Raw genomic sequence first — 20,682 nt, 5'->3', positions numbered from 1 at the left:
TATGCAGTCATTTTAAATAAAAATAAAAATCATCCAATCATATAATAATATTCAATTAATCTATCAATCAATCAATTATTCAATCACTACACTGATGCACAGTAGTGGCGTAGGACGGGCCCGTAACCAGGATTTGGGGGGGGTGATTATGAAAAAGTGGATTTTTTATTTCAAAATTTGGACCTTTTTGGACTGGGCGGATTTTGAAAAAGTGGACTCTTTTTCCCCAAAATTTGGACCTTTTTTGACCAAAAGGGACTAAAAAAACCCCCAATATTTTCACTCGCTACGCTCGCGACTGGTTACGGGCCTGAGGAAAAACTAAAACTAAAGCTAAAGGGGCCCGGGGGAGGGGATACGCCAAACATCCAATCATGAGCGTCAATCCCGGGAGGGGCAGGGGGGACTTGTGTCCCCACCACATTTTGGGTTTGGAGAAGGGCACAATATCAAATTAATATTATCCTAATATTAATTATTATTATTAGGCCTATTATTAATTAATATCATTAAACGTTATTAATATTATTAATTATCATTATTATTATTATTATTATTATTATTATTATTATTATTATTATTATTATTATTATTATTATTATTATTATTATTATTATTATTATTATTTACCATAAACTAGGCCTATTATTATATTTGTATGGGTCGTCGACACCCTTAATAGTTGGTAAATACGTCACCTGCTTATTATTCATAGGTACCTTGAACGGCTGGAATACATGGATTGCAATTGCCGTGGAAGTCGATACAGTCGGCTGCTCAGCTAATTTTAAGCTTACCGATACCGTGAAGTTTTGTCGATAGCAAAAATGGCAGCAGCAGCCGGTGTTCCCATTAAACAAGAAGCTGCTGATGATGCTATGAATTTAGAGGAACGGTAAGCCCGTGGGCTAGATGCCTAGCAATAGCATAACAAAAAAAAAATCAAAATGATTGCAAGACCAAGCAATGGCAATGTGCAAATGAAATGCATGATGGCTGTTGAATTTTGCATCCCAACCCAAGTCACATCTTTTAAATATGTCATGGCATGGATATGATACATGTGGTAACATTAGAACTGAGTGAATAGTAGTTATAGGTTTACCGGCTTACGGATATACCTAGACTCGCTTGCCAGTCCTATATACGCCGTACCTATGTATATTGAGGACTGGCTTACGCCATTTTGAAATTTGGATGTCAATGCCAATGGGAAATACACACTTAACGATTTGCGCCGGTTAGAAACTTGAAAAAAAATCTTTGAAATTTCATCAATGTATATAAAAGTGGTACCAACCGTATTGTGCTTGCTAATTTAAGACTCGGTTGAAACAAAATTAAGGATCGAAAGCATTTTAGTGTCCAAAAGGCAAAATTATCGTCAAAGTTCTGCGAAATCGGCACCCTTGCGAAGGGTTCAGAATTGAATCGAAGCGAAAATATCCGATCTTTGCGATCAAAAACTCAAAATTACAACTTTAAACATACTATTGGCAAAAGACATTATTACCAAACAATACAGAATAGAACATTTGACATCATTTTCTCAAAATATTGAAAAATTTGCTCACTAGACATCGAAGAAGTACGCAATCCAATTCCCGTTCAAACGCGTGGGAAACTGAAAGTGCGATAATCGTGACTAGATATACCGGCCATTTAGCTAGACCAAGATGGATACTGTTTAAAATTGACTTCCCAGCTAGCATTTAATGCAATATGCATGGATGTCGAATTTTGCATCCCAATTCACATCTTTTAAATAATATCATGGCTACTATTGGCTAGTAGTTATAGGTTTACCGGCTATACCGACCGTTTAGCTAGACCAAGATACTAGATATGGTACTCTGTCTAAAATTGCATTGGCCCATTGTGACTTCCCAGCTATGCATGCATGGCTGTCGAATTTTGCATCCCAATTCACATGTTTCAAATAATGTCTGATTGTCATGTCTAGTAGTTATACAGGGCTGGGTACGCCTCTGTCTCACGCCAATCAATTCCAAAAAGTTGACAGCGCTGCTTATAGGTTTACCGGTTATACAGGCTGTTTAGCTAAAAATTACAGATTTCATAGCTTTTCTTACAAGTTTAAAACGGTAATAAGTTTTGATATTCAACGTAAAAGAAAAGTGTGGTTTTGATAAAAAGTGTACCGTAACGTTTTGATAACGTAAAAGTGTGGAGTTTTTAAAACATTCTAACGTTTCCACAGAATCATTTATGATGTTAAAACCGTAAAGAAATAAATTAACCATGATAGTTCAGATTCGCATTAATTCATGAGATAACGCATACCAAAAGGCTTCATGCTCTTGAGTACTCCTCACTGCTCCACCGGTTCTTTCCGGCAGGAATGATGTGGATAACCAAAATATAAAAGCTATATATCATAGCTTAACCATTGTTTAGTTTCTTCTTACTGGATGCAGTGTCAAGCATGTACAGGGCTTGAAAAAATGTTTATTTCCCGGGAAGCAAGCTATAAAGTTTCCCACAATTTATAGCATGTTTTTATATACAAAAAAGACACTATGCACAGCGATATTTCCCTACCCAAAAAATAGCGCCATCTATACACGGGAATGTTTGACGGCGATATTTTGAGGCGTTTCCGAAACATCCTGAGTAATCGAACTATGAAAAAACTATCCGTACAACAAATTTCAAAACAAAACCCGGCATATATAGAAGATCATTTCACAACGATTATATTCCCAAGAATACTTACTGTATTGTAGAAAATAAATGGATTGATACTTGAATAGATTCAAGCAATTTCCGAAGGGCTAGTTTGATAAAATTTTCATCAAAGGCCAATATGATGATGACATTTTGTATTCCAATTTTACAATATTTTTCGAGTTTTGTTGAGAATTTTGGAAGTTTTCTAGGGTGTATGCAAGTACAATGCACAGCTATATGCATATGGCATCTTCCGCCTTTTGGCAGATTTTTCCGCCTTCAACCATCAATTTGGTCATATCTTCAGATTTTATCGGACCTGCCTTTTACTACATATTCAACGCCTTGGCATGCGATCGGATGTATTACAGCACACAGACATACTTAAACAGGTAGAGGTTTATAAAAGCGAGTTTCAGTTTGCAGTTAAGTACCGAATAATAGCATGGAATGTAACTATACCTCATGGTATCAGTTAAACTCTCAAGTTCCTACAGCGATTTTTTATTAACTCCTCACAAGAATACTCTGTTAGCAATATAGACAAAAGAGTTTATCCGAGTATTCATGATACCAGCATGGTAGCCCTCATGATAAATGCCTGGTATTGTCTCTTGAACATGCTTTGGCCGTGCTTGGTACAACCTTGAAAAAAGGTACAATGCAGTCTTGGGTTCGAGTCCAGTAGAGAAATAATAATTTGGTACGTGGTCAATAGGTGAAATATCGCTGTGCTATGTCCCTCCAAATACCAGATTTTCCCTCCAAACACCAACATTTCCTGGGAATGAGCTTCCCAAATTCCCCACTTTTTCGAGCCATGAGCATGTACCTGATTGTGTAGGCCAGAAACTGAGAAAGACTTATCTTAGTGTTTGACCAAATTGATGGGCTTTAGTTGAGGCTTTCTGGCTATTAAGGGATCTAGAATGAGCGTTTATGGCGTTTCGACAGTATTTTTTGTGGGACATGAGAGCACCTCAGACGTATCGAATTGCATTCTGAATACGAAGCATGTCTTTCTGATATCAAATATTTTTCATTTTTGAAATTCACGATATAATACAAATTTTATGACAAATTATTAAAATTTGATATTTTTCAAATTTTGATATATATAATAACAGTCCTCGAAATAAATTTTACAAATCTAATGATATATTCTTAAAGTGTATGTAGCTGGGAGGAAAAGCCGACGATCAATTGAAAATTTTGACCTTTTATATTGAAGATATGGATTTTTTCCCAAAAAGACCTTTTTTTGTGTGTGTGTTTTGGGAAAAAATCCATATCTTCAATACGAAAAGGTCAAAATTTTCAATTGATCGTCAGCTTTTCATCCCACCTACACTATACACTTTAAGTATAAATCATCAGATTTATAAAGTTTACTTCAAGTACTGTTAAATATCAAAAATATCAATTTTTAATGATTTGCCATAAAATGTGTATTACATTGCTAATTTCAAAAATCAAAATTATTTGATATCAGAAGGACATTCTTCGTATTCAGAATGCAATTGATATGTCTGATGTGCTCTAATGTCCCACAATAAATACTGTGCAAATGTTCATACCCCTTCCCTTAAACTGCAGTTGGCTATTATACATGAATGTGACCAGCTCCAACAAAACCCGGAACAAGTCGCGACGCCAGGCATATTTTTTTGGAATGTACCAAAAATTATTTTAGTGAGAGTACATCAAGAAGAAATACAAAACAATGTTCCTAAATCATGGGTGGGAAGGGATATCTGACTATGGTCACAGTTTTTTAACACAAGGGTATGGGTGCATCACTGCATGCATGTGCTTGCTCAGATACAGACAAAAGTCATGCGTGCAGCAGCAACTTTTATTTCAGATTTTCTCATCATAATATCTTCTTTTGGTAAATTTTTATTGCAGAATTCTAGAGTTGTGCAAAAGTGACAGTAAAGGAATACCAGATGCTGTCATAAAGACAGAACTCCCTCATATTGATGTCCAGCAAAGAGTTACAGCTATTAATAGACTTTTATCGACAGTAAGTTTCATAATAAATTTCAATAAGAAGCAACTTTTGATTTTAGTATCTATTTGTCTTAAAAGACAACAAAACCATGTAAATAGTTACATTGATTTGATTTGATTTGATTTATTGGTAATCCAGACAAACATACATACAATAGCAGAAAAAAAAAAGCCTTAAAACAATAAACACAAATACAATAGTCAACAGGGTCCCTGGCGGATTCCCTAATAGCGAACTAAATCACTTTGAAGTGGGTCTCCGATAACCCCGTTGACGAAAGATATTATATGTAAAAAAGCGATTAAAATTTTTTTTTAAATCATTTTGGAGAAAGACCCAGTTGTTGGTATTATGCATGCAGCATCTAATATCAGATGTTAAATGATGTATTCATCAGGGCTCAAAATACGGTGGACTACAGGTTGATTAGCCCCCAAATTTCACAAAATATCCCCTGTGGGAAAATTTGCCAATGGTAAAAAGTACATACGAAGGCTAGTTTTGGTAGAATCCATTATAAAGAGTAGAACAAACTGTTACATGATATACCAACGTTATATCAAAATAAAGAAGGGGAGCAAAGAAAATATGGCTGAAGCAGGATTCGAACCCATGACCTCAGAATTGCAAATCCAGTGCTCTACCAACACTTCTGCAAAGTTGGCTTTTAAACAGGGATACCAGTTTTCAGGTGATTAACTGATTTCCTACTTTTTGTTACTCCAAATTTTTGCACTAAATTAAAATTTCGTTTCAGCCCATTTTGAGGCTTTATAGCCCAAATTCGCATACTTTTTCAGGCTTCCTGCAAAGTCACTTCAGGCCACTGGCATCCCTGTTTTAAACCTGTGTAGAACTTTCATTAGTAGTTTCCAAAGGACAACCACCAGTAGCATTTTTGGTTGTTCAGTGCTAGATTTAGTTGTCACGGTGAACGGACAACCACATATTTCGAACACTGATGGGAAAGGATTGACAAAATCAAGTTCAAGGCAGCATAGGGGTACCATACATGGCCATGTTATTTGTTTTTAAAATGTCCAAATTAAAATGTATTGAAGTTTAAGCAACTAATGTTAACACAATTTTGAACAGGTTTTGCTAGAGGGAGTTGAACAAAGGCTTTTTGATGAGAATTTATTATTTGTTCATTGTTTTAGGGTAAGATAGATCTGGTGAAGACTAGCACAGAACTTTTGTACAGATTGAAGGATCCTGGATCAGCAAGGTGAGTGTGTACATCGCATCAATTGATAAATACAATAATATTTAGGCAACTGAACATGTGCACTACAGAGTACTGAAGTCCTATGAAACTGAAAAACGTGGTCAGCACGGAACAGAAAATAAAGAAGGAAATTCAGGATTGTCAATTGCTGATCCTTTTAATATTTTGAGTACTGTAATTTGATCATAATCAAGGTGAATTTTGGTCTTATAAACGCTCTCATAATGACTATTTTTGTTGAAATGTGCTGAATTGATTGATTAATGTATGCCCATATTGATTGATTAATGTATGTCAATACATGAACTGGTCAGGGTCTGTTCCAAATGGTGCCCGGGCACCCTCCCCCCTATGCCCCTAGCTACACCAGTGCCTGTTATAATTGACAGCTTGAATCTACCTTTCTTTTGTAGTAAAATTAAAGGAGGCGATGCCCAAGAAAGACTGATATATCAGATTATAGAAGAGTCCAACAATAAAGGCATATGGACTCGAGACATCCGGATACGAAGTAACATGCCGCTGAATCAACTCAACAAAATACTCAAGAATCTAGAGAGCAGAAAACTTATCAAAGCTGTCAAGTCTGTAGGGGTGAGTACCAGACCTCAAATTTTAACATTTTGGGGCTCAAATTTTAGTTTTTTGGGGCATCCATTTTGGCAAAGACAGAGAAGGGCACCAAGGCCAACAAGTGATGAAGAATGCCTTCAAGTTGTCAAAGATCTGGGGGCACCAAGGCCAAAACTGAAAAAGGGCAGGCAATGGCCTTGGTGGCCTCTCTGAAATTTGAGCCCTGGTGAGTAGTAAAAATGGGCTAGGGAGGGTGCCCAACCCAAGTAACAATAGGCTACTTTAATAGGGAGGGTGCCCAACCCAGAGAACAATAAAGCAGGTGCAGTGATATTGAAGGATTTCCAAATACTGCAGGAAGAAAAAATGTTGTATCATTATTTATAGGCATGCATTGTTAAACTGGCATATTATGCAGCATAGCATTACCTGTGGCTGTATTAATTACTGTTTTGTAGCAGTCCTATAATATGTGACACGATCTGGTCCATGGGGGTCAAGGTCTTAGCCAGCCATGCGTCCACACGTCTTTAAGACGGCCTAATCTAATTTTAGACGGGTGGATTTAATGGATTTTACAGATGTGATAGCTCTAAAACAGATGATTTTAAGGTTATATGAACTTGAGACTAATTCAGAGCGACATGTAAAGGCCAAATCAGGACATATTTGACCCTAGTGACCCTTCCATGGGTATAGACTAGTTGTTTGATACTTGAGGGTCAAATTTTGGTGTCTGCTTGGACGGGTGGTTTCTGGTTTCTGATTTCTGGCTAAGACTCGGATGGGGGCCAAAGGAGGCATTTTTGAAAATTGAGTTACTGTAATTATTACATTATACAAACATTAGGCTATTATTTACTGAAATCACCGAAGGTCTAGCATACTTGGTTCTAAAGTTATGAAGATTTTTGATGTCCATTTTCTTGTTTATTTTCTTGTTTTTTACTCAATATCTTTACCTGTATCTCAGTTTCAAATTTGCCGCCTTTGGCCCCCATGGACCAGATCGTGTCCCGGGGGGGCCACTATAGTGTCAAGAGGGGGTATTAGCCGCGTCCGAGGACTCTCAAAAAGCACCCTAAACAAGTATTTCCGAGACTGAAATTTCCCCCTAAACACGTATAAGTTGCACGATTTGCTACCCTAAACAAGTAGTTGTCTTTTCCCCAACCCTAAACAAGTAATTGATGCAATTATTACCCCTAAACAAGTAAACACACATAACCCAGGCGGCGAGTGGCATGATAAGGCTGGCAATTTGTGGCAAGCCGTCTGAATTTTGAGCCATACAAGTTTATGTGGTGCTAAAGCTTACCTCAAAGTTCATGCAGTATGTCCAATATTTTCAAGATTTTTGGGCCAATAATTTCCCCTTTTTGGATCACAGGTCCAACCCTTTTTATTGAAATATTGTAGAATTTATTCTTTGGGATTGGGATGTACCCATTTCTCCACATATCATATATCCAAGAGAATTTTGAACTGCAAGTCCAACATGAAATTACGACCATGGCGATTGCAAACCACACATTGAAGTTGGAAGAAGCGGCAAACACAGCCAGTTTAGCTTGGTTTATTTCCTAATTTCGTCTCGATTTAAAACATCCTAGAGCATTAATTATCACTAGGCGGTTACCCGTATTTCGCGGTTCTCTGCTGTCATAGTTATTGGCTTTTGCAGATCTCAAACATGGGCTTCCTTGGCCAAAGTTACACCCACCGACCAAGTTTGAGCTCCATGAGCAATTTGAAATCTTTGTTTTTTGACCTATGACCTCTCAACCGTAAGACTAAAAAAAAGGTCACAATGGAACTTTTGTTAGTCCAATTTCCACATACCCACCAAGTATGAGCTCCATAGGCAATTTGAAATTTTTACCTTTTTGACCTTTGACCTCTTTACCGTAGGTCTGAAGAAAAGATCACCGTGGAAACTTTTGTTTGTTAGTCCAAGGTCCACCCACCCACCAAGTTTGAGTTCCAGAGGGCAATTTGAAATTTTGACCTTTATTGACATATGACCTCTTAACCGTGGGTCTGATTGAAAAGGTCACCGTGGAAACTTTTGTTTGTTAGTCAAGGTCCACCCACCCACCAAGTTTGAGCTCAATGGGAGCAATTTGAAATTGTTACCTTTCTTGACCTATGACCTCTTTACCGTAGGTCTGACGAAAAGGTCACCGTGGAAACTTTTGTTTGTTAGTCCAAGGTCAACCCGCCCACCACGTTTGAGCGCCATAGGAGCAATTTGAAATGGTTACCTTTCTTGACCTATGACCTCTTAACCGTAGGTATGACGAAAAGGTCACCGTGGAAACATTTGTTTGTTAGTCCAAGGTCAACCCACCCACCAAGTTTGAGCGCCATAGGGGCAGTCTGAAATTGTTATCTTTCTTGACCTTTGACCTCTTAACCGTTGGTCTGACAAAAAGGTCACCGTGGAAACATTTGTTTGATAGTCCAAGGTCAACACAATGGCATGGCTAGATTTGCCATTTAAAGTATTTGAAATTAGACTTCAATTGAACTTGACCCCGTCCTTGACCTTTGACCTTGAAAAATATAAACTCGTTCTTCCTCATACCAAGCTGCACCCACCCACCAAGTTTGAGCCCCGTATGACCAAGTTTGAGCTTCATAGGGGCAGTTTGAAAATTTTATCTTTCTTGACCTGTGACCTCTTAACCGTTGGTCTGACAAAAAGGTCACCGTGGAAACATTTGTTTGATAGTCCAAGGTCAACACAATGGCATGGCTAGATTTGCCATTTAAAGTATTTGAAATTAGACTTCAATTGAACTTGACCCCGTCCTTGACCTTTGACCTTGTAAAATATAAACTTGTTCTTCCTCATACCAAGCTGCACCCACCCACCAAGTTTGAGCCCCGTATGACCTACGGCGGCCTCACATTAGCAGTCACAGACAGACAAACAGATCTACAGACAAACAGAGAATAGCGTATTATTATATAGATACTGGATTTAGTGGTAAACCCAACCAAAATCCTGAAACTCATTGATTTATATTTTAAGAAAGCCAAAATAGTTCCAAATTATTCAACTGTTGTGTTTGTAAATACCCCGGTAAAATTTCACACATGTCAAAAGTTCATTGACACAGCTTGTTTACAAACCTAGAAGTTCGTGGTTGCTTTGTTGCTCCTTTAGACGTGTTCCGATCAACCAAATTTTCTGGGCTGGAAGCCACCAAGACTATGAATATTGATGAGTTTAAAGAGGTTCGGCCAATCGGAAATCCTCTTATATTTTTCCTCATAATTTATATTGACTCCACAGTTAAGAAAAAGCATGCTGATTGGTTGTATATTCTGAACAAGTTGTGACCTCGTCCGAGGACCTCGTGTTTATGCTAGCTGGGCCAGTATAGGGATCTGTCATCTCTGACAGCTGAAAGATGGCTTTTAACTGCTTTTGGGGTGTAAGAAGAAGACACTTTCCTTTCACTTTTCATGAATGAAGGAGAAAGCACAAAATCCCAAACTTGGCAAAACTACCCTAAGTACGTAAGAGCTCCAAAATACCCTTTTACACCAATTTTACATGAATTTGATACCCTATTCACGTTACACACGTAACGTACCCTAGTCTGAAAAAAATACCCTTTTTACGTGAATTTACGGACGCGCCTGATACCCCCCTTCACCATTACAGTGGCCCCCCCGGGATCGTGTCACATATGGTATATTTTACAGAAAACCATATTATGGCAACATTATCTGTCTATGGTGATGAACAATGGATGGAATGCCTAAAAGTCGGGGTAGCTGATGTTTCTACAGGGAAGTAACATCATCAGAAATTGGGGGTATGGGGGGAGGGTCAATTTCAAATATGTGTGGCTTTTTATAAGTCCTAAAACCATTGGGAGCCTCAAACGCATGATAACTCTTTATATATATTAAATACTGTTTAAAAATATTTTAGATGGGTTGGACCAGCATTTTGTTTTAAAAGAACTTAAGAATGATGCATCGCAACTGTTTGTGAAAGCATGATTGATTTGATAACCAGTAGCATCTTAAAATCAAGACACATTTAGGTGGTAGTGCAAATAGGACCAGATGCAATATGAAAGCCAATTCAGTTCTCATTTGATGTAACTTTTCTCATTATGATGACGAAGTATGAAATTAAAAATTTGGTATCTTAGGTTACCCAATGTACCAAATTCTTCTTAAATGTTAAGGGAAGGGGTATGAACGTTTGGACAGTATTTATTGTGGGACATTAGAGTACATCACACATATCGAATTGCATTCTGAATACAAAGAATATCCTTCTGATATCATATAATTTTGATTTTTGAAATTCGCAATGTAATACACATTTTATGGCAAATCATTAAAATTGATATTTTTGATATTTAACAGTACTCGAAGTAAACTTTATAAATCTGATGATTTATACTTAAAGTGTATGTAGGTGGGATGAAAAGCCGACGATCAATTGAAAATTTTGACCTTTCGTATTGAGGATATGGATTTTTTCCCCAAAACACCAACAAAAATAGGTCTTTTTGGGAAAAAATCCATATCTTCAATATAAAAGGTCAAAATTTTCAATTAATCGTCGGCTTTTCCTCCCAGCTACATACACTTTAAGAATATATCATTAGACTTATAAAATTTATTTCGAGGACTGTTATATATCAAAAATTTGAAAAATACCAAATTTTAATAATTTGTCATAAAATTTGTATTATATCGTGAATTTCAAAAAATGAAAATTATTTGATATCAGAAAGACATGCTTCCTATTCAGAATGCAATTCGATACGTCTGAGGTGCTCTCATGTCCCACAAAAAATACTGTTGAAACGCCATAAACGCTCATTCTAGATCCCATAACGTGTCAAATACTACCTCTTATTTTAAGCATAATGGGTTTGCCTCAGAAAAAGTCATGGGTACAATAGTTTTGCGAAAGGGAGTACACTCAAATAAGACTGATTTGGAATCATTTTTTTTTATGAAGTAGACAATTAATAATTTGTTTTGTTTGAAATACAGGCATCCAAAAGGAAAGTGTACATGTTATTTAATCTTCAACCTGATAGATCAGTGACTGGTGGAGCATGGTACAGTGACCAAGACTTTGAGTCAGAGTTTGTAGAAGTTTTAAATCAACAGTGTTATAAATTCTTGCAAGATAAGGTAAGACTAAGCTAGTAAAATCATATTAATTAAGAGATGTAAATGTGAATCAATACAAAATGGCAATTTTAAAAATGTATTTATTATGTTTGTACATATATAATATCTTAAGAAGAATTTAGAATTGAATACCTGAGTGGAAGAAGGGCCCAAATCCATCAAAACTGTTTTTGAGATATTAAGAAAAAACTTAATATTTGGAAAAGTTTTAAAGACAGAATGTTTTCATCTTCAGGGGACCTTTAATACAACATACAATATTACATACATTCGAAATTATATATGATGATTCCATGGCAACGACAGTGAGACCACAGACGTGATATATATAGAAAACCCGTCTGACCCAGGATGTAAAAGTGAATTCCCACGAAATGCTGGGAACTGGAAGTCAATTTGCCTACAGATTGGAAGGGTCCATGTATCGGGTTTATTTAATGTTATATAATCTACATTACCAGTCTCCATGGACCCGAGGGAGGGTCTACACGGAGTTGGGCCTTTCTTCCATGAAAACCATGATTAAGTGTACATGGAAGACTATTTAGAGAGTGGATTTTGGCTCAACTTTCACACATAAGGAAGAACAGTCTGCTGGCAATAAAATGCTCATTTTGGTAAAAAATTGGAGTTGGGCCCTTCTTCCACTCAGGTATTCAATTATGATTAGTGCAGACTGCAGCATGTGTGAGTTTGCAGTTGTGAAATATCTAGCTTTGTGCTATTGGTCTTGAAAATTACCAATATATTGAGTTTCTTTTTCTTGATGGACTTTTGTAGGTTAGTATATAGGTAAGTCGGGCTTCATAGAGTTAAGTGATGCAGGCTACCTGCTCTCCAATTATGTACAGCAGGCAGTGGACATACGTCTTTGTGCCGCTGAGCCACTGTTAATGTATACGGCAGCTAATGACAGTATGTCTCTCTGCTGCTGGGTCATTATTTAAGGATATCAACAATGATATATGAAGTGCAATGGTCTTGTATGTTTTTTGTATAAATCATCAGGTGTTTACATTTTAATTTGTTTCCTTACAGGTTGATGCCGGTGCTGAACTCCAAATAGATCCAATGTTGAAACGGACCAGGTCCTATGCCTCATCACAAGATGTATGGAAATTTATTAAAGAACTAGGGATAAGCAAGGTATCAAACACATCAATTCAATGTCTAAGAATGGAATTATAATATTAATGTTAATTTGAAACCAACAGACACTGGTATTATGGAAATGCTACACTTTTTATCAGAAATCTTCACACCTGACTGTTTTGGTTGATGTAGTGCATTTACAAATACCACATTTACTGCTTAAAATACAGAAGTAGAGCAGGACTGTCTTTTAGAATTTGCAGGAGAGCATTAAATAGCTCTTCTGGAACCTTCATGGAGAACTATTTAGAGCATTTACATTAGAATGTAAGAAGAGAATGGTCAACTAAGGAGAGCTAAAAAATCACTCTCCTGTATCAGGTTTAAGGAGAGCAGAAGAGAGTGATTGCTCTTGCTCTCCTCAAAAGGCAGTCCCACTGGAGCCCTGATTGTCTTATTGAATCATGTCATGAAATATTGCCACCTCATTCATTGAACAAACCACATACATGTAGTATGCTAGCATCGCATGACACTGGCATGATTTGGTTCTTTTCATGTGATAAACAGGAGGGTGCATGTTGCTTGCTAACAATTGTAATCATTAATCTTTGTAGGTTATACCGAATTATGTTTCAATGTAATCAGTTGGTTTGATATTTATAATTTGAAGGTACAAAAATTCACATTTCAGCTTTTATATTATCTCAACTGATGCGATTTGAAAAGTTGTAGCAGAGTTGAATATTATTTTTCTTGGCCTAATTGAACTTGATTATGCAGAGAAACATGAGTTTTGTTGATTTAATTTTCCCTTCTATATATTACATACAGGTTGAGTTGTCAGTTGAAGACATTGAGACTATTTTACACACTTTAATCTACGATGGCAAAGTTGAGATGACAGTGTCAGCCACACATAACATAGCATCTAATAGTAACTCATCAGGCCAGATGAAACTATTCAGAGCTCTCCAACCACTCACAGAAACAGCTGGAATTATGAGAATGCCATGTGGAGTATGCCCAGTAAGTTAAATAATTGTTTAATGTTTGTTTAGGGAACCACCCAAAATATCAATGATATCCTATAAATTACTATAGTCTATATATCTACTTCTAGTCACCGGCACTAGCTTTGAAGTAAAGCATGTTCTGCGTCAGCATAGCGTTACTTGGTGCATGTACATAGTTTTGTGTGCGCGATCAATGTGCCGCATATGTACACGTTAAAAACCACGCTGAACTTCAAAGCTAGTGCCGGTGACTTGAGGTAGATATACAGACTCTAGTTTGGTTTCACAGCTGACCCTCTTCCTCTCCGTCTGTAACAAAATTGCAAGTGTGTCAAAATATCATCAATGTTTTAAAGAGCATAGAAAAAATATCTACATTTTAACTCTATCTATCTTGCGGACGCATCCGAGAAAGAGTTTACAATTCTTTTCCAGGAATCTCTATCAGCCATCAGATTTGGGAGGTCATTAATTTCTTGATTGACGTCCCTTGCCACATAGTCGATGTAGTTGAATGGTCTTCTTCCTCTACATGTTCGTGGAAGCCTCATACAGATGACATCTGAAATTATTTGGGTTTTTTGCACGGTAGCAGTGGCCTGCAAATCTGGCTCGCCGTTGAGCAATGATGGAGGAAACCTGTGGAACACCATCATAGATCTCTGCTTTGGTTTTATGTTCACGCCAGGATATATTTGAACCCTCATCAACAGCGGGTGTAGGTACCATCAAGACGGTCCTGAAGATCTTTCTTCATTGTCCAGGTCTTACTTCCATATAAGAGGATACTCTCTATGCAGGCTCTAAAGAAGGCAAGCTTGGTATTTCTTGATATGTTGGACTGCCAGATGGTGTGCAGTTTGTTGCAAGCTTTCCATGCTTGAGCTTTATGAGTCAGAAAGTCTTTCTTGCTGTCGGCAACAAATGAACCAAGATATTTAAAGTCCGACACCTCCTTGAGTTGTGTGCCATCCCGAGAAAGGATTGGAGTTGGGTTCTTATCTCCATTAGGGTGATTCACAAAAAATGAAATTGGTATTTTTCAACGGGACACCCCCTCATTTTGTTCATTTTGGTAATAAAATTATACCTGCAAAATATGAAAAAAATTCAAAAAAGTTTAGGGGGTGCTACCGGTCAATGAACTTTTGTACACAAAGTCAATGGGATTTTTGTCAAAAATTTCAAACGCTTATTTCAGGGCCTAAAAAGTCTACCAGGCTTGCAAAACTGAAGTAAATGTTCAATGATATACCTAACTTTGTGAAAACATGGGTTTTTTACCAAATTAAAGTTCATAGTTGACTGTAATAATAAAAAATGTTTCAAAAGTGACAGAGGGAGTGTAGCTCAAGAAAAGAATACCCTGGGATATCGCCTGGAATCCCACCAGGCACCCCAAATTTATACATTATTGAACTGAACTGTTGATAACAAAAAAAAGATTAAAATTCTTCACATATTAGTTTACCCCAATGGTGATACCAGCTTTTGAAATCTTATGTAATAGTAACTATCAAAATCCATACATCTGTATCAGGGGTGGTCATTATGGCCATACCTGATGAAGATTTGTATTGTTTGAATTGAATGACCACAGGAAGGATTAGATTCACCATGGTTGAAAAGAAATGTATATAAATTGGGGTCACAACATTGGATAGTGGCCAGTTCATAATATTTTGGCTGTTCCAGCAACTGCCTTGCCCCAAATGTAACAGTTTTCACAAAAATGCAATTATCTGGAAAGCGGGTTAACATTTTTACAATTTTCTTTAACATTTATTTTAAGGACATTACTCACACTATGATCAAATACTTTTGGCACAATCAGGGGAAATTAACATGGCTTTTTTGTGTTGTAAAGAAAATGGCTCATAAATCCCATTGACTTTGTGTACAAAAGTTCATTGACCGGTAGCACCCCCTAAACTTTTTTGATTTTTTTTTCATATTTTGCAGGTATGATTTTATTATCAAAATGAACAAAGTGAGGGGGTGTCCCGTTGAAAAATACCAATTTCATTTTTTGTGAATCACCCTAATCTCCATTAATACACATATATTCTGTCTTCTTGGAATTGAGAAAGAGGCCAACTTTGGCGGAAGCATCTTCTAAAGATGACAGAAGATCTTGGGCATCTTGTGATAACGTAGCTGTTAAAGCGATGTCGTCTGCGTAGTCAAGATCGGTTAAATACTTGTTCTTCTCTCTGCTCGTCTTATTGGGCATGATGTCAATCCCTTTGGACTTGTCAGTGTCTATCGACTGTCTGAGGAGATAGTCTACCACTATCACAAAAAGGTAAGGGGCCAAGGTGTCGCCCTGCAGGATTCCAGCAGTAGAGAGAAACTCTTCAGTTGGTCCATCACCTGTTTGTACAAAACTTGAAGGATTATCATACATTATTGCAATAGCATTCACAATCTCCTGAGGGATCCCATAATTACGAAGAATATGCAGCATGGCCTTCCGGTTAACACTGTCGAAAGCTTTTGAGAAGTCAACAAACACAATATATGTCTGCTTCTTTGAGATTTTAAGCTCTTCTATTATCCTTCTAAGGGCTAGAATCTGTGGTGTGGTTGATCTACCCTTGCGAAAACCATTTTGGTTACGTCTGAGAATAGGATCTAGATGAGGAGAAATCCTGTTGAGCAGCATAGTGTTATACAGCTTGGCAGCAAGTGCTGACAGTGTGATACCTCTATAATTTGATGGTTGTGAAAGATCCCCTTTCTTCGGGAGAGGTATAATTGTGGATCTTGACAAGGCTTTTGGTTTATTTCCCTTCATGGTTTCATTACAGAAATCAAGCAGTTGCTGATGGAAGAGTGGGTTTTTCCAAACAATGGCTGGTATGTTGTCAGGACCAGGTGTTTTTGACTTGTTGAGCTTGCTCAGACCTTTTTGCAGTTCCTCCATAGTAAATGGACCAGTGTGTATTGGGAGATCGTCAGAGACATTGCTGTTAAAGAACGTATCTTCAAGGTTTACGTCTTGCTCTGGTTTCCCTAGTAAGTTGGAAAAGTGTAGAAACCAGTTGTCACGACGCTCTTCAGATGTATTGCCTTTCACTCTAACCACAGGAGCAGATTTCAACATTTTAACTCACTCCTTACCATATGAAACTAGTTGAAAGTTTATAGGACCCATTGGTCTTTTGGGATGTTCCTTTACCAGCTTATCTTCTAGGGGGATACGGTGGCTTAGTGGTATGGGTCTTATAATCGATGGGTTGCGAGTTCAAACCCTGGCATTGGTGCTATTGTGCGGGGTTAGACAAGGCTCTTAGCCTCTATCTACCCAGGTGTATATATGGGTACCAGCATAATATAGGGCTGGGAAGGTAAACATATTTTATGTGTGGGAGGAGTGGCAAACCCTCAACAACAAATGGATTCAGGAGAGTCCGGCCCAAATGGCAATAAAAAAGAGATGGGTCTCTTCGGCCTGTGAGCATTGCTCAGGCACGACCTTACCCACCTTCAAGAATACAAATTGGAAGTGCTTGTGGTCCTTGCCTTTAGGCCCTGAAGAAAGTGTGTAAGATTATAAACTATTTCTGTATAATGTGTATCAGGGCTCATACTTATCTGTCAATGGCGGACTTGAGACTAAAAACTATCACTCTAAACTTTAAATAAATGTATTGAATAGTGTATGTGGTTTTCTGTACTTTCAATCTGCATATATTTTTCATTTTCCTTGTTTGAAGGTATTTGACCAATGTTATGAAGGAGGCGTTGTTTCACCAGCTACATGTATATACATGAAGGATTGGATGGACTACTAATGAAACATGCGGCTTGGAGTAATTGCACTGATCTTAGAACTTAACAGGTATTCTCATCCACACCAAGAAGTCACAGCAAGTGCTGTACAGGATGTAGTTCAAACCAGTTTTGAGTGCTGCTCGACTTGACTTTGACGAGTCAAGAAGAATAACTGCATATAATATACCAGACATTCTACCAACTGGGTCAAGTAGAGTAACTGCACAAGTATATGTAAATTTACACCAGGCATTTGAAGAATTTAAAGGGCTATGTAGCAGTGCAGGAAAGTTGTTTTGAGTGCAAGGCTAAATGAGTGCGGAAGTTTAACTGTTGATGATCGATCTATAGACTTTGCAAATCAAGCATTCTCAACTTCTTCATTTGTTCAATTCAACTTAGCAAACTCCAGAAAATGATGCAAGCCAGTTATGAGAGCAAACCTACATTAGAGCATTGCAGTAACCACAGAGATGGAGTCAAGCCCACCACTCACTTCTGGAGCCTACCACTAAAGGTAAAATTTAGTGCTGGAGCCCACCATTCAAACTCAAAGAACATGTTTACTTTACTGAATGTGTCCTCAAAGTGTTCAGTATTGGTGAAATCTCAAGTTGGAGTGCAAGGCTAAATGAGTGCAGAAGTTGAACTGTTGATGATCGATCTATAGACTTTGTAAATCAAGCATTCTCAACTTTGGTCAATTCAACTTAGCAACTCCAGAAAATGATGCAAGCCAGTTATGAGAGCAAACCTACATTTGAAACTAGAGCATTGCAGTAACCACAGAGGCGGAGTCAAGCCCACTACTCACTTCTGGAGCCTACCACTAAAGGTAAAATTTAGTGCTGGAGCCCACCACTCAAACTCAAACAACATGTTTACTTTCCTGAATGTGTCCTCAAAGTGTTCGGTATTGGTGAAATCTCAAGTTTTGATAAATTACCATCCAGCTTTTAAAATCTAGTAGTGGCTACAACCCTGCGAGTTCAAAATTTGACCAAAATACCTCATGATTTGAAAATTGATTGGGGAAAAAAACACAATTTTGGGTGGGGTATGCCAGGGTTGAGATTTCCAAATGGAAAATAACACATTTGCCTTTCCCAAGCTCACTGACCAGATTAGCAATAGGTGAACAATTGGAAAGGCCTGCATTTTCCTCATTCTTGGTACTAATCAAAGGCATGGTGACAACATCAACAATTTGAGGGTAACATTTCAAACATGTGCCTTTCTAGATTTCCACAGATAATTCCTTGTGTCTGGTGACCTGGTTGGTTGTATATTACCATCAAATGTCATTGTATGGCAACCCGATTCATTATGTATTACAGAGATACCAACGCTAACCAAGACTCAATCATCGCTAGCACATCTCGATCATGACATGGTTTATTTATTCTTGGATTTGCTATGTGTAAATAAAAGAATATTTATTACAGATACAGTAACTTTGTTTTGTGATGTTGTCTTATTTGAACAACTGTGATACAATAGGTAAATTATAGTAATATATTTTTCTTATTTCTAGTCCAATAAACTACTCACTAGGGATGTTTTGGAGTCTACCAGATGCTTTTTTCTACACTATTGTTGTTGTGATGATCTTCTATTTAGCACTGATGCTGATGGTTGCTTTAATAGCAACTTGGTTGCCAGTTCTTGCTCAGTCACATGTTTGACGATCTTCTTGGAAAAAAACTGGCAATCACGTCCTCAACTGTCAAAGTGACTTAATATAATTTATCTTCATACACTTTTAGATAGCGAGAACCATTCAAGAGCAAGTGTTAGAAAAATGCAAACCATGCATTGAATGTGTATAAAGTAAAGCCTCCAGCATACTTTCCTGCCGCTTGCCGCTGCGGCAAGCGGCAGAGCGTTTCAACCAATGACAAGCCTTTATTGTGTCCGGTTGTCTGCAATGCGCGTGCGCCACGCCGCTCAGCGGCAAGCGGCAGGGTAGTATGAAACCAGCATAAGGGTTGCGCACTACGCATACTATACGCAGTGCTTTCAGAAGCGTTCATTTTTCTTGAGGGTTGATGCATTCTTATTTGCTTGTATTTCCCAACACTTTTAGTGACAAAGCAAACAATTTTGTTGCGACTTGCCCAAATTCTATAGAAATATTTGAGAGATTACAATTTCTTTAGCCAAACTTCTCCGCATATGCCTGTTAAATCAAACCACTCTTCTGTGACTAATTTTCCGATTGATTTTACTGGCATATGTGAGTAAGTAAGCCTCGATGAAGAAATGGCGATACCTCAATTCTCAATTATTCTTTACTCATCATACGTTTCAGCTACGGCGACACCTTGTGACATCACGCTGGACAAATAGAGGTTATCCGTGTTCTATAAGCTGCATATCCTATCAACGACTGCTATACCTTGTTTAGGACTTTCAAAAGAAGTACCTGCATGTGCAACCATGACTGTTTTAAAATAGCCCGCCACGAGTCATGCAGGTAACTCCGAGGTCATGCATTGAATTGTTTTGAATAAGGAATACTTTTGTTAGAAGTCACACATGAGTGAAGTGGATAACCTCTATTCCATTCACTGTCAAAGGAGGGTTGTGGGTGTGAATGCAATGAAGCATAAATCTGTAATCAATACAACCTTGATTTGCTAAGAATTGAACAGGGCACCAGTCCACTGACCTCTATTCGCCATTGAAATAAATTGGATTAACTACCATAGCAATGGGGTAAAACAATTTTTGAAATACCGCGCTGCACTGGTATGTTCATGTGGTACCTCTTCATGATTGCAGACATACACAGGTGATGAGTACAACATGCTTGTAGTGCAGTGCGATACATTAAAAAATTTGTTTTACCCCATTGCTATGGTAAATATCCGATTATTACGTCACTTTGACAGCGAATACATGGATGGCGGGCAGCGACCGAAAAAGAGAAACCACTTGGCCGCCATATTGGAGAGGGCAAAAAAAAAATTTCACCTCAATGATGAGTAAAAAATATCCCCCACCCAACTCTGTATACATTAAAATTGAAAAAAAAATTCGCTTCCAAAGGCGGCGTAAAAAAAAAGAAGTTCAAATCGTCCTCCAGAAGACATGCAAATGCATGGAGTACA

At 37.7% G+C, this 20,682-nt stretch overlaps 1 protein-coding gene across 1 annotated transcript; it reads left to right on the top strand.

Moving 5' to 3' along the window:
- Positions 1-767: 767 nt before the first annotated feature.
- On the top strand, positions 768-19,023 carry LOC140147841 (DNA-directed RNA polymerase III subunit RPC6-like). Its single transcript, XM_072169601.1, has 8 exons — positions 768-895; positions 4,600-4,717; positions 5,866-5,933; positions 6,347-6,527; positions 11,541-11,684; positions 12,723-12,830; positions 13,611-13,805; positions 17,512-19,023. The coding sequence occupies exons 1-8, from the start codon at positions 828-830 to the stop codon at positions 17,587-17,589; spliced, it is 960 nt and encodes a 319-aa protein (XP_072025702.1). The 5' UTR covers positions 768-827; the 3' UTR covers positions 17,590-19,023.
- Positions 19,024-20,682: the final 1,659 nt, after the last annotated feature.

Source organism: Amphiura filiformis, chromosome 1, assembly GCF_039555335.1.
Source record: "Amphiura filiformis chromosome 1, Afil_fr2py, whole genome shotgun sequence".
NCBI lineage: Eukaryota > Metazoa > Echinodermata > Ophiuroidea > Amphilepidida > Amphiuridae > Amphiura > Amphiura filiformis.
The sequence above is the reverse complement of the archived record's forward strand: the minus strand, read 5'-3'. Positions and strand labels throughout refer to the sequence as shown.